The sequence below is a fragment of the Octopus bimaculoides genome, chromosome 8 (assembly GCF_046866305.1).
Source record: "Octopus bimaculoides isolate indiv1 chromosome 8, ASM4686630v1, whole genome shotgun sequence".
Taxonomy (NCBI): Eukaryota; Metazoa; Mollusca; class Cephalopoda; order Octopoda; family Octopodidae; genus Octopus; species Octopus bimaculoides.
Window position 1 is genome coordinate 44,659,012 of NC_142935.1, and position 14,133 is coordinate 44,673,144.

At 37.5% G+C, this 14,133-nt stretch overlaps 1 protein-coding gene across 1 annotated transcript in view; it reads left to right on the plus strand.

Moving 5' to 3' along the window:
* Positions 1 to 14,133, plus strand: part of LOC106881246 (guanine nucleotide exchange factor C9orf72) — a 45,309-nt gene that overhangs the window by 11,005 nt on the left and 20,171 nt on the right. Inside the window, exons 2-3 of the mRNA XM_052970075.2 lie at positions 6,105 to 7,420; positions 12,192 to 12,293. Of these exons, the coding sequence (XP_052826035.1) occupies positions 6,845 to 7,420; positions 12,192 to 12,293 (678 nt within the window). The 5' untranslated portion in view covers positions 6,105 to 6,844. The remainder of the gene's footprint in view (positions 1 to 6,104; positions 7,421 to 12,191; positions 12,294 to 14,133) is intronic.

The following is a 14,133-nucleotide window of genomic DNA, read 5'->3' on the forward strand; positions in this document are numbered from 1 at the left end:
TGGTATATATATATATATATTTATGTATATATATGTATGTATATATATATATTATTTATGTATATATATGTATATATATATATATATTTATGTATATATATGTATGTATATATATATATATATATTTATGTATATATATGTATGTATATATATATATATATATTTATGTATATATATGTATGTATATATATATATATATTATGTATATGTATGTATGTATGTATATATATTTATGTATATATATGTATGTATGTATATATATTTATGTATATATATGTATGTATATATATATATATTTATGTATATATATGTATGTATGTATATATATTTATGTATATATATGTATGTATGTATATATATTTATGTATATATATGTATGTATGTATATATATATTTATGCATATATATGTATGTATGTATATATATATTTATGTATATATATGTATGTATGTATATATATATTTATGTATATATATGTATGTATGTATATATATATATTTATGTATATATATGTATGTATGTATATATATATATTTATGTATATATATGTATGTATGTATATATATATATTTATGTATATATATGTATGTATGTATATATATATATATATATTTATGTATATATATGTATGTATGTATATATATATATATATTTATGTATTTATATGTATGTATATATATATATATATATATATATTTATGTATATATATGTATGTATATATATGTATGTATATATATCCGGGGCCTATTACGAACAGGCGGCAAAGACAAGTTCCTATACTTGAAAGACCTAGTAACATGCAACCAAGCAATATGCATGGTGCTTACCGAAACGCATCTAACACCTAATATAGCAGATGCGGAGATAAATATACCAGAGTATGCCGTACTCCGAACAGATAGAAGGAATAGAAGTCATGGGGGAGTTGCAATGTACATCCGAGAAGATGTCACACCCCTACTACTACTATCACACTCAAACTCTGTATGTGATACTTTAATAGTACACATAAAACAAATTGATGTAGTTGTATGCTCAACATACCGTCCACCAAATACCGCAAAGCAGGAAGGTAAATTTGAGGACAGCCTCAGACGCATAGAAGAGGTCCTGACAAATCTGGACCAACACATCAATATACTTTTCCTAGGCGACTTTAACCTCCCAAATGTTAAATGGCCTGAAGGTCACATCCTCTCTGGGATGTCACTGCATTAACAAAGCCAGGCAAAATCATTGCTAGAACTATCCAACATGCTGTTCATGGAACAAGTGATACTCCAACCAACCAGGGGAAGCAATATTTTGGATCTCTGCTTCACAAACAATGTGAGCCTAATCCATAATGTGAAAATAACGCCCACATCTCTCTCAGATCATAACATTATAGAATTAACTATGTATGGTCCTAGACAACCCACTGACACCCACCCCACCAGGAGGACTCAAGCAATATCCAACCTGAATTTCCACGGGGCGGACTGGAAGTCAATTCGCAGAGAGATTCGAAATCAAAACTGGCATGACAGCCTTTCTATACAAGACAATGACCTCAAACTAAGTCATTTTATGTCAACCATACAAGACATATGCACCAAATACGTGCCATATAGAAAGACCAGCAAACATGCCAATAGAATTCCTAGAGACAGGAAAATCCTTATGAGACACAGAACAAAGGTCTCAAACCAGTTATATAGAGAACTGGAGGATAGGAAAAGGGCTAAATTAAAACTAACACTGTTAGAAATAGAAAACAAAATTAAACTCTCCCATGAAAAGGAGAGAGCAGAGAAGGAAAAGAGAGCAGTAGAAAGCATAAAAACAAACCCCAAGGCTTTCTATAGATTTGCAAAGGAGACTGCTACGGTGCAGTATAAGATAGGACCCCTGTTCCTGCCTAATGGCTCACTGACTGCAGATCCCACATGGATAAGTGAAGTGCTCAGTACACAATTCAAGAGTGTCTTCACCTCTCCTCTGAGTCACATGCAGATAAAGAACCCAGCTGATTTCTTTGACAATAGCACTCAGCAGAAGGGGACTGCATCCATTACCTACATCGACATTGAAGAGGAAGATGTGATAGCTGCCATAAATGAAATGAGCTCAAATTCGGCAACTGGCCCCGATGGTTTCCCAGCTGTCCTCTTAAAGTCGTGTAAACAAGAATTAGCAGGACCACTCCGGATACTCTTCCAGAGTTTCCTTGCAAATGGTAAACTTCCCAAAAAGCTGAAGGAAGGCACCATATGTCCTATCCATAAAGGTGGAAGCAGAGCAGAGGCTGGAAACTACAGGCCCATCTCTCTGACTTCACATATTAGCAAAGTCATGGAACGAATTGTCAGAAGGAGATTGATTGCGTTCCTAGAAGAAAATGACTTGCTGAATGAGACCCAGCATGGTTTCCGTCCAGGTAGAAGCTGCCTCACGCAGCTCTTGCAGCATTATGACTGGGTCCTGAAGCAGCTACTTGACTATTCAAATGTTGATGTGATATATCTCGACTTTGCAAAAGCCTTTGACAAAGTTGATCATGGCTTGATATGTCACACGCTGCGAAACCTTGGCATAGCTGGTAAATTAGGAGAGTGGCTGCATGACTTCATGAATGGTAGAAGTCAGACAGTTGCAGCCAATGGAGAACTATCTAGGGAAACACAAATATTGAGCGGTGTTCCACAGGGAACTGTTCTGGGGCCACTACTGTTCATAGTGGCCCTTCTGGACATGCCCACGGTCACTCGGAGAGCCACTGTCACTAGCTATGCTGATGACACAAAGATATCTCAGGCAATAAAGAATCCTGATGATATTGTAAGCCCGCAGAATGACCTAAATGCAATATATGAGTGGGCAGAGCAAAATAATATGCAGTTCAATGCAAAAAAATTTCAAGTACTGCGCTACAAGACCACAAGTACCTCCCAACTGGCATACACAGGGCCTGGAGGTACTGCAATCCCAGAACCACAAACAGTGAGAGATCTGGGCATCAACATGTGTAGTGATGCATCATTTCACATGCACATTGTCAAGTTGACAGCAAGGTGCAGACAACTGGCAGGGTGGATACTGAGGACTTTCCGTACAAGGGATCAAAAAGTCATGTTGATTCTATGGAAGACATTTGTTCTGAGCCGCCTAGACTATTGCTCTCAGTTGTGGTCACCACACAGTGTTAAGCGGACAGCAGAACTCGAGGCAATTCAGCGGCACTATACAAAAAAGATCGCCACAGTCCAACAGATGAACTACAGGGAGCGACTGAAGGCACTAGGTCTCTACTCCCTGGAGCGCAGGCGGGAGAGATATGTAATAATATACATATGGAAAATACTGGAAGGACTGGTGCCAAACTTTGGTATCAAGTACTACAGGAATGCCCGCACGGGTCGCCACTGCATGGTGCCAAAGGTACCGTCCACTGCATCTCACATAAGAACGAGATACTGCAGCAGCCTCGGTTTCAGAGGACCTCAGCTCTTCAATGCCCTGCCAAAACATTTGAGAGACATGCAAGACATGGATGCGGAGGTCTTCAAGACAAAACTTGACGCTTTCCTCTCCACGATACCAGACGAACCAATGGCTCGTAATGAGACGCAGTTTAGGGCAGCTGTGTCAAATTCTCTTATACACCAGATGTGCCATCAAAACTCTTGATTGGACCATGTCAGGTGGTGGAGAAGAGCCATGCAAGGAACGTGAAAATCACGGTGGTGCACCAGCATGACCGCAGCCACTTGGCTGAAACACATAAATAAATAAAAAAATATATATATATATTTATGTATATATATGTATGTATATATATATATATATATATATATATATATATATATATATATATATATATATATATTTATATGTATGTATATATATATATATATATATATATTTATGTATATATATGTATGTATATATATATATATATATTTATGTATATATATGTATGTATATATATATATATATATTTATGTATATATATGTATGTATATATATATATATATATATTTATGTATATATATGTATGTATATATATATATATATATATTTATATATATATGTGTATATCTATATATGTATGTATATATATGTATGTATGTATATATATATATATATATTTATATATATATGTGTATATCTATATATGTATGTATATATATGTATGTATATATATATATATATATTTATATATATATGTGTATATCTATATATGTATGTATATATATGTATTTATCTATATATCTATGTATATATATATTTATGTATTTGTGTCCACGGCATGTGTAAGGACTTTCGAGAGAGATCGTTGCCAGTGCCCTTGGACTGGCTCTTGTGCGGGTGGCACATAAAATACACCATTTTGAGCATGGCCATTGCCAGTACCGCCTGACTGGCCTTCGTGCCGGTGTGTATATGTATGTATGTGTGTGTAAATATATTTGTCTATATATATGTGTGTATATTATATGTGTACATACATGTGTGTGTGTGTATGTATATATATATATATATATATATATATATATATATATATATATATATATATGATGACCTTGCACTAATTGCGGAGTCACTATCAGAACTAGAGAAGTTTCAGGTGTGGAAGCAAGGACTAGAATTGAAGGGCCTTAGAGTCAACCTAGCTAAAACCAAAATCCTAATAAGTAGGAAGGTAGATAAAACACAAACCCCTTCAGGTAGATGGCCCTGCTCAGTATGTAGAAAAGGAGTAGGTAGTAACCCTATAAGATGTACCCGGTGCAAGCTATGGTCACATAAGAGGTGCAGCAACATCAAAGGCAGGTTAACTAGGAAGTTAGTTTTTGTATGTCGCAGATGTTCAGGTGCAATAAACACTGTGAACAAACAGGAAACAACTTCTATCTCATTACAGGGAGAAAAACTAGAGGTAGTCGATAGCTTCCGCTATCTCGGTGACCAAGTTAGTAGTGGGGGTGGGTGCGCTGAAAGTGTAGCTGCTAGAATAAGAATAGCCTGGGCAAAGTTTAGAGAGCTCTTACCTCTGCTGGCGACAAAGGGACTCTCACTCAGAGTAAAAGGCAGACTGTATGACGCATGTGTACGAACAGCCATGCTACATGGCAGTGAAACATGGGCTGTAACTCCTGAGGACATGCGTAAGCTCGCAAGGAATGAAGCCAGTATGCTCCGTTGGATGTGTAATGTCAGTGTGCATACCCGTCAGAGTGTAAGTATCTTGAGAGAAAAGCTGAACATAAGAAGCATCAGTTGTGGTGTGCAAGAGAGACGATTGCGCTGGTATGGACATGTGGTGAGAATGGATGAGGATAGCTGCGTGAAAAAGTGCCACATCCTAACAGTTGAGGGAACCTGTGGAAGAGGTAGGCCCAGGAAGACCTGGGCTGAGGTGGTGAGGCAAGACCTTCAAACATTGGGCCTCACCGAGGCGATGACTACTGACCGAGACCTTTGGAAATGTGCTGTGCGTGAGAAGACCCGGCAAGCCAAGTGAGATCGTTGCCAGTGCCCCTGGACTGGCTCTTGTGCGGGTGGCACATAAGATGCACTATTTTGAGCGTGGCCGTTGCCAGTACCGCCTGACTGGCCTTCATAGGATTTTCGAGCGAGATCGTTGCCAGTGCCCCTGGACTGGCTCTTGTGTGGGTGGCACATAAAAGACACCATTTTGAGCATGGCCGTTGCCAGTACCGCCTGACTGGCTTTTGTGCGGGTGACACGTAAAAGCACCCACTACACTCTCTGAGTGGTTGGCGTTAGGAAGGGCATCCAGCTGTAGAAACTCTGCCAAATTAGATTGGAGCCTGGTGTTGCCATCCGGTTTCACCAGTCCTCAGTCAAATCGTCCAACCCATGCTAGCATGGAAAGCGGATGTTAAACGATGATGATGATGATGATGTGTGTGTGTGTATGTATATATGTGATGGGGCAGTCTATATAGATGTAATCCCCGTAATTTGAAACCAGTTGCTAAGTGCCAATGCATGAAACTGAGCCCTTCAGTCACTCTGTCACTTGTGCTGATTATATAATATGTATTTATGTATTATACATATTAAATTTCTCATAAATCTCTTTTCTTTCTTCCAGTTCTATCACGTGATGTTATGAAAGACTTGTGACGGAGAATCTTGAAATTGTTGAAAAGTCTGGAGACGTTGAATATATTTTGTCAACCCCCTGTCAGGAGCAGGTTCCAATGAAGGTTGACTGGATTACAGAGGTTGTCAGTCGTGACAAAGTCATCATCTTGCTTGTTAATTATGCCTTCTTGCTTGTAGTAGTTGCCAGTTTCATGATTTTTCTCCTCTACCTAACGCAAGACCTCTCCCCAAATATCAACTGGTCGGCATCACTGATGCTCTTAGCTGCAGCTTTTGTTATAGCTAATATGTTTCTGGCCAGCTACATTGTCCAAGTGCTACATGTACGTAATGAACTGCCCATGATATACTTTCAGTCTTGAAAGTTTGTCATCTGTTCTGTCAACCTAATCCTCTTCCATCCATATCATTTTATTTTTGTCTTCACAAGTGAGAAATTACAATCAAGTTAATTGGACCAGTTTGTTTTAGTATTTACTAACGCATACATATTGATGCTTGGTACACTCATACATTTGTTCTTTCTCTCGCTTTAGATACTAATATATATATGTTTTTGTATGTGAATATTAATCTTATTCTATCTGGATTACACTTATATTTATGTGTATATATGTGAATATATAATGGAAGATAATTCCAAATTAATTCAAATAAAGATAAAATTAGGTGATACATTATAAACGATTTAATAAGAAAGTTAAAATTTTAGCTTCATCCATTACCATGGAGACACAAGCTAACAAAAATGACACTTACATTTCAAGTTTGAAAATCAAACCTGACTATTCACATTCTTCTCACTTATCCCCACCACAAAATCTTCTTTACCCCACGGACCAAAGCAAACAACTGGACCCAACTGCTTCCTCATTACTGAGTCCTTGTTCAAAATATACAGTGTCACAGCTTGTGGACAGCGCACAGATCCTTGTCTCAACATTTGTGTTCAGTCACTGGGACAACATCCTTGGACCTCGAGTTGAGCAAGTGTGGTTCAATGGTGAGGCTCTTCTGCTCGATCAAAGCACCCTTCTGCAGATCTGTAAGCAAGGTTTAGCTGGAGAACTATGTCGGGACTTAAGCAGCAGTATTACTGATTGGCGCATCCATACCATTCCGGACAAAAATGTTGCTGCGGTTGTATTTGTGTTCAGTGCTAATGGAACCAATGGCCTTTCTTTACATAGCTTCACTTTGATTATACAGTTGGACCAACTTGAATATTTTCTCCACCTCTCCGATCTTATCTACAGCTGGATTAGCCGGATGGTTGGTAAACTACGTGTACTTCTTGAGAAGGTAAGCAATCTATATCATTTCTTTTCTCTTTCTATTTATCTATATTGCTGGTGACCTAATAAACAATGCAAGTGAGTGTCAGGAAAGCAAAGTAGTCAGAGTTTAAAAGGTTCAGGGATCTCTTAACTCTATTGGCATTGAAAAGTTTCTTTCTTTGAGTGTAAGGCAGATATAGGTTGGTTGGTCAGCCTGAGACTAGAGAAGAAGGTACTTACCCAGGGTGCCATGTAGTAGGACTGAACCCAAAACCATGTGCTGGGAAGTGAACTTCTTTAACCACAAGCCATGCCTGTAGCTCAGTTATTTAATAATAAAGATTTTTTTTTATATGGGCACAAATTCAGAAATTCTGTGGCGTGAGAACAATCAATTATATTGATTCCAGTACTTCACTGTTACTTGTTTTATCAACAAATGAGATCAGCATTGGTGAGATTTGAATTCAGAACTTATAAAAGGCGGTGAGCTGGCAGAAATGTTAGCGCACTGGGCGAAATGCTTAGCGGTATCTCGTCTGTCTTTACGTTCTGAGTTCAAATTCCGCCAAGGTTGACTTTGCCTTTCATCCTTTCGGGGTCGATAAATTAAGTACCAGTTACGCACTGGGGGTCGATGTAATCAACTTAATCCCTTTGTCTGTCCTTGTTTGTCCCCTCTATGTTTAGCCCCTTGTGGGCAATAAAGAAATAAGAACTTAAAGAGGTATAATTCAATACTGGGTGGCATTTTTTATTTGATGTCCTAACATTTCTGTCAATCCATTACGAGTTGTAAGGATTTTTAACATAGGCACAGAGTCACATGTGACGGATGCTGTTGTTTTGACATCAATACTTGATTAGTACTTTATTTTATTCACCTTAGAAGAATGATGGTGAAGAGGACACAGAGGTTTCATGACTAAATACTGCAATGTATGGGTTTATTCCATTGCTATACTAATTCTTGGGTTGCCCTTAATATCTAGTGTAAACATGAGATCACATAGCTTTGAGCATGGAGCAGTTGAACTGATTGATCTTAAATATGTAACTATTACCTATTGATATCAAATTTTGGCACAAGGCCAGTAATTTCGGAGGAGAGGGTAAGTTGATTACATCAATCCCATTTTATTGATTCTGAAGAGATGAAAGGTAAAGTCAACCTTGGTGGAATTAAAACTCAGAACAGAAATACAAATGAAATGCTGGTAAGCATTTTGTTCTGCATGCTAATGATTCTGCCATCTTGCTCTCTTGATGATGATGATGATGATGATAATAATAATAATAATAATAATGATAATAATAATAATAATCTGTTCTACTTTAGGCATAAAGCCTGAAATTTTGGTGGAAGAGGGATAGTCGATTACATCAACCCCAGTGTTCAACTGCTACTTATGTAATTGGCTCTGAAAGGATGAGAGGCAAAGTTAGCCTCGACGTAAATTGAACTCAAAATATAAAGAGGGATGAATACTACTAAGTATTTTGTCTGGTGTGCTAACGATTCTGCCAGCTCACCACCTTTAATAGTAATAATAATAATAATCCCTTCTACTATAGACACAAGGCCTGAAATTTGCGGGGAGGGGATAGTCAGTTACATTGACCCCAGTGTGTAACTGGTATTTATTTCATCGAACACTGAAAAGATGAGAGACAAAATCGACCTTGGCGGAATTTGAACTCTGAACATAAGGACAGACAAAATGCTGCTCTGCATTTTGCCCAGCGTGCTAACAATTCTGCTACCTTGCCATAATAATAATAATAATAATAATAATAATAATAATTGTTTCTAATTTAAGCCCAAAGGTCAGCAGTTTTGATTGGAGGGCATTAGTCAATACTATTGACCCCCACCCCCCCAATACCTGACTGGTGCTTTATTTTATCAACCCTGAAAAGATGAAAGGCAAAGTTGACTTTAGTGGGATTTGAACTCAGAACATAAAGAACCATAAAAAAAAAATGAACAAAATAAATAGGTGCAGGAGTGGCTGTGTGGTAAGCAGCTTGCTTACCAACCACATGGTTCTGGATTTAGTCCTACTGCGTGGCACCTTGGGCAAGTGTATTCTACTTATAGCCTCAGGCCGGCCAAAGCCTTGAGTGAATTTGGTAGATGGAAACTAAAAGAAGCCTGTCGTATATATGTGTATGTTTGTGTGTCTGTGTTTGTTCCCCCATCGTCACATGACAACCAATGTTGGTGTGTTTACGTCCCTGTAACTTAGCGGTTCGGCAAAAGAGACCTATAGAATAAGTACTAGGCTTACAAAGAATAAGTCCCGAGGTTGATTTGTTTGACTAAAAGGCAGTGCTCCAGCATGACCACAGTCAAATGACTGAAACAAATAAAAGAATAAAAGAATAAATGAATTAAAATATATTGTTTGCATGAAAAAAGTAATTGAAATTTTCTTCTCCTACATACATAAATGGTACAAAGGAAAGATAATTATTCACTAACAAAAGCCACCCAATAGATGAAAAGAGTTCATTCAAGCTGATAGATGTCTGATTCTAAATTCTATAGAATGATAGAATAATTGTAAGGTAATTCTTTTCACTCTGTAATCCTTATATTTACACGTAAAAACAAATGAAACAATAGACCATGTTCATTATTAAATTAAATTCATTTCAATATTTAGGTATTTAATGAGTGTTAGCATGGCAATGTGACTAACAAATTCACTTTGCAACAGTGGGCCTCTTAAGTTCAATCCCATAGCACAGCACCTTGGACAAGTGTCTTCCATCAAAGCTTTTGGGTTGGCTAATGCCTTGTGACAGTATCAGTTAAGTACTGGGGTCAATATAATTGACTGGTCTCTCTCTACAAAATTCCTGACTTTGTGCCTATTTAAGAAAACCTTTATCAATAAATGATAGCAGTGCAGGCATGGTTGTATGGATTATGAAGTTCACTTTCCAACCGCATGGTTTTGGTTTCAGTTCCCATTGCATAGCACCTTGGCCAAGCAAATGTCTTCAACTGTGTGTGTCCTGACAATAACTGTAAATGAGTGGAAGATGATAAAAGGTGTGGATGTCCCTCCCCACTCTCTGTATGTATGTGTGTGTGTATGTATGCATATATATATATATATATATATATATATATATATATATGGGAGAATATACAAATAATAACAACAGACGAGGACAGGTGGTGTAAATAACAAAAGTATATATTAGTAAAGGAATTTATATGTAATGACCATTATTTTTAACTTGTCTCTTATATATCATTCTGTAAAAAACAGTTTATCTGAAGCCCATCCATGGATTTACAATATAGAATTGTGATGAACCATAACTTGGGACCCTACCAAAAGATTACTGGGAGTTTTTTTGTTATCTTGGTCTGCCTACAGAGAGCTCATGAAGTATTTTGCTTGGATTGATAATTCTTCACTATTTGTTCTGTGTGTGTGTGTGTGTGTATCTGTATATGGCTATATGGTTAAGGCAAGTGTCTTCTGCTGCAACCTTAGGCTGTCCAAAGCATCCAGCCATAAAAAAGAAATCTGTCACACAAAAAGTACTAAACACACACACACACACACACACACATCTACACAACTATGTGTAGGTAGTGTTGTTAATAAGTTTGCTTCTCAACCATGTGGTTTCAGGTTCAATTCCACTGCATGATACTCTGGGCAAGTGTCTCGTGTCTTCACCTGTGATATTGTGAGTGAACAAACAAAAGGAAGTTGAGAGAAATTTGGCAGAAGTTAACCAATAATATCAACAACAGCAACAACTTATTGATGTTATTGATTAACCTCAATAAGTGATTGGACATACTCAATGGTGCATAATGGCACAAGAGTGTCTGATTGAAGAGTATTTGATCATTTCTACCAGTCTCCATCTACCGTCACATTTCCAATGTGGAGCATGTTAACCTTAGATGTCACACTTAAGACCTGTTTATGATTCCTCTACCTCAGCTTATAAAGAGAGATCTTACATCTATATTGATTAGGTGTAGACGCTACATGTAAGTTCTCAAGCTGATTTTATATCTGATACTTCGTCAATAAACAAACCCATCTGCTGTTTGGGAGTGACCCACAAATTTTGTACATGTAATTTTAGTTAAATTTCAGTGTATAATTAAACATTGACAGGCATACTATTGTAAGTGTTAAGACTATACAAACTTGGACACTATTTTAAAGAGAGTAAGGAAATTGTTCAAAAAAGATTTGTCTTGAAGAGGACTATGGGACTTGTTCTGTGCAGTTCCTATTTCATATAAATGAAGTGTTTGTTGTTGGATATTTGGCTGCTGTGTTGAACAAGTTGAACCTTTATTATTCAGATTACTCTTTCAAATGTAATACTTATTTATATTGTTTTGAGTTGATCATACATTATCTCATAATTTTGACATTTTATACGATTATTTATTTTGAGAATGATATAGGGTAGGTGTGTGAGGCCAGATCTGGCAGATTTGTGCATAAACCAAGTAGAATATTTGGGTTGGATACAGCCAGTTTAAATGCTAAAGGGTTAAGGAACTACGTAGATGCTCTGTTGATGATTCATAGTGTCCGTATTATGAAGATAATGTGGATCTTGTGAAAAAATTTAGCTATTATGTGGGATAGGTTGAGGAACTACATGTAAGATGTTTTGGTGGTTTGTGTGCCCCCTCCCTGCCATAAACATTTGAGGATTTAGCTGCTGCTTTGAGCAGGTTCATTGACCATGTAGAAGCTTTCTGACTGCAATTTTTTTCTACATTCTTCTGTCTGTTACAGGATTCTAGAAATGAAGCTCTGTCTGTATTTACATCTTACCTGTGTAATTTTACAGAGATGCTGCTATCTTTGAGTGAAGCTAAGCTACCAACTGAAGTTGAAGTAAGTAAAACAAAGTTTTATGTTTCTAGTCTGTGTGTGCATGCAAGATATGTGTTTATCTCCACATAGGTACAGGTGTGGCTCTGTGGTTGAGAGGTCTGTTTCCCAACCATATGGTTTTTGTTTCAGTCCCATTGCTTGGCACATTAGTGTCTTCTGTTATGGCCCTCTGAATGGATTTAGTGGTAATGATGATAGGTCATGTGATGCAGATGGATGCCAACAGCTCCATCTGTTGGCATCTCTCTCAAAGTGGATGGAAGTGCCATTCTCTCAAAGTGGATGGAACACATGGAAGTGAGAGACTCAGGAAGACATGGGACGAAGTACTGAAGAACAACCTCAGGACACTGAATCTTTCAGGTGAGATAATGAAGAACCAAGATGCCTGGTGCCTTGCTGTATTCAAGAAAATCCGTACTCTGCAGCAGAATTGTTAAGACTGATCGTTCTATTGGTGTAAAGCACTCATGGTGACATGTAAAAGCCCCATGGAGTTCCACATAAAAACACTTGTGCGGTGCCACATAAAAGCATCCAGCATACTCTGTAAAGTGGTTAGTATTAGGAAGGACATCCAGCTGTAGAAACTGTCAGCACCAGTATTGCAGTCAAAACATCTTGTAATCACATGAGAGCATTTGTGTGTGTGTCTTTGTGTCTGTGTTTGTACTCCACCATCGCGCGACAACGGATATTGGTGTATTTATGTCCATATAACTCAGTTGTTTTGGTAAAAAAGACCAATAGAATAAATACCAGGTTTAAAAAAAGAACTAGTGTTGATTCATCATCATCATCATCATCATCGTTTAACGTCCGCTTTCCATGCTAGCATGGGTTGGACGATTTGACTGAGGACTGGTGAAACCGGATGGCAACACCAGGCTCCAGTCTGATTTGGCAGAGTTTCTACAGCTGGATGCCCTTCCTAACGCCAACCACTCATTGGGTTAAACATTCCTCAAGGCAAGTGCCTCAGCATTGTTGCAGTCTAATGACTAAGACAGTGACACAACATAAACACAAAACCATGTATGTATTTATTTCAGGCATCCACTCAGTTTCAGTCTAACAAATTCCACTTAAACAGTTATTGATCAACCTGGAAGTATGGCACAAGACTGTTGCCTGTGGTGCCATACTTAGAATTGAACTCAGAAATGTGTATTTGTGAAGCAGACATCTTAACTACATACTTATGTGTATACTTATGTACACACATACACATATCATTATCATATATCACCATCATTGTCATTGTTTTAATGTTCATTTTTCCATGCTTGCGTGGGTTGGATAGTGCATGTTGCTGCAGATTTTCTATGGCTGGATGGCCCTCCTGTTGCCAACCCTCACTTGTTTCTGAGCAAGGTAATATTTCCCCATGAGCAGACATGTTTTCATGGAAGATTGGAAATGAAGGGCACCACTTGCATGACAGTGGCATTCATTCACAACTAACATATAATGTCAAGTCAAAGCAACACAAGCTCTTTCTCTTTCTCACTCTCACACACACATATTAGCAATCTGTGTATCATACTTGAAGCGTATGTACTGATGAAAGCCTTCTAAATTGCAGTATTTGCCTTAAAAAAAGCATCCCTTATAGATGTATAATATTAAAAACATAAATTTATCAGCAGCAGGCAAAATTCATCAACCAACAGTGATGTCATTACTAAATCCAGATTTCTGCTTTTTTGAGGTTTCATCAGTAGCAAGTATCCACTATCACTGCTTGACAAACATAAATTGGCTGCTAACTGATATAGCTAAATAGAGATTGAAAGGTCTTAGATGTCACACTTAACCAGCAGACTGGATAAAAACCTAA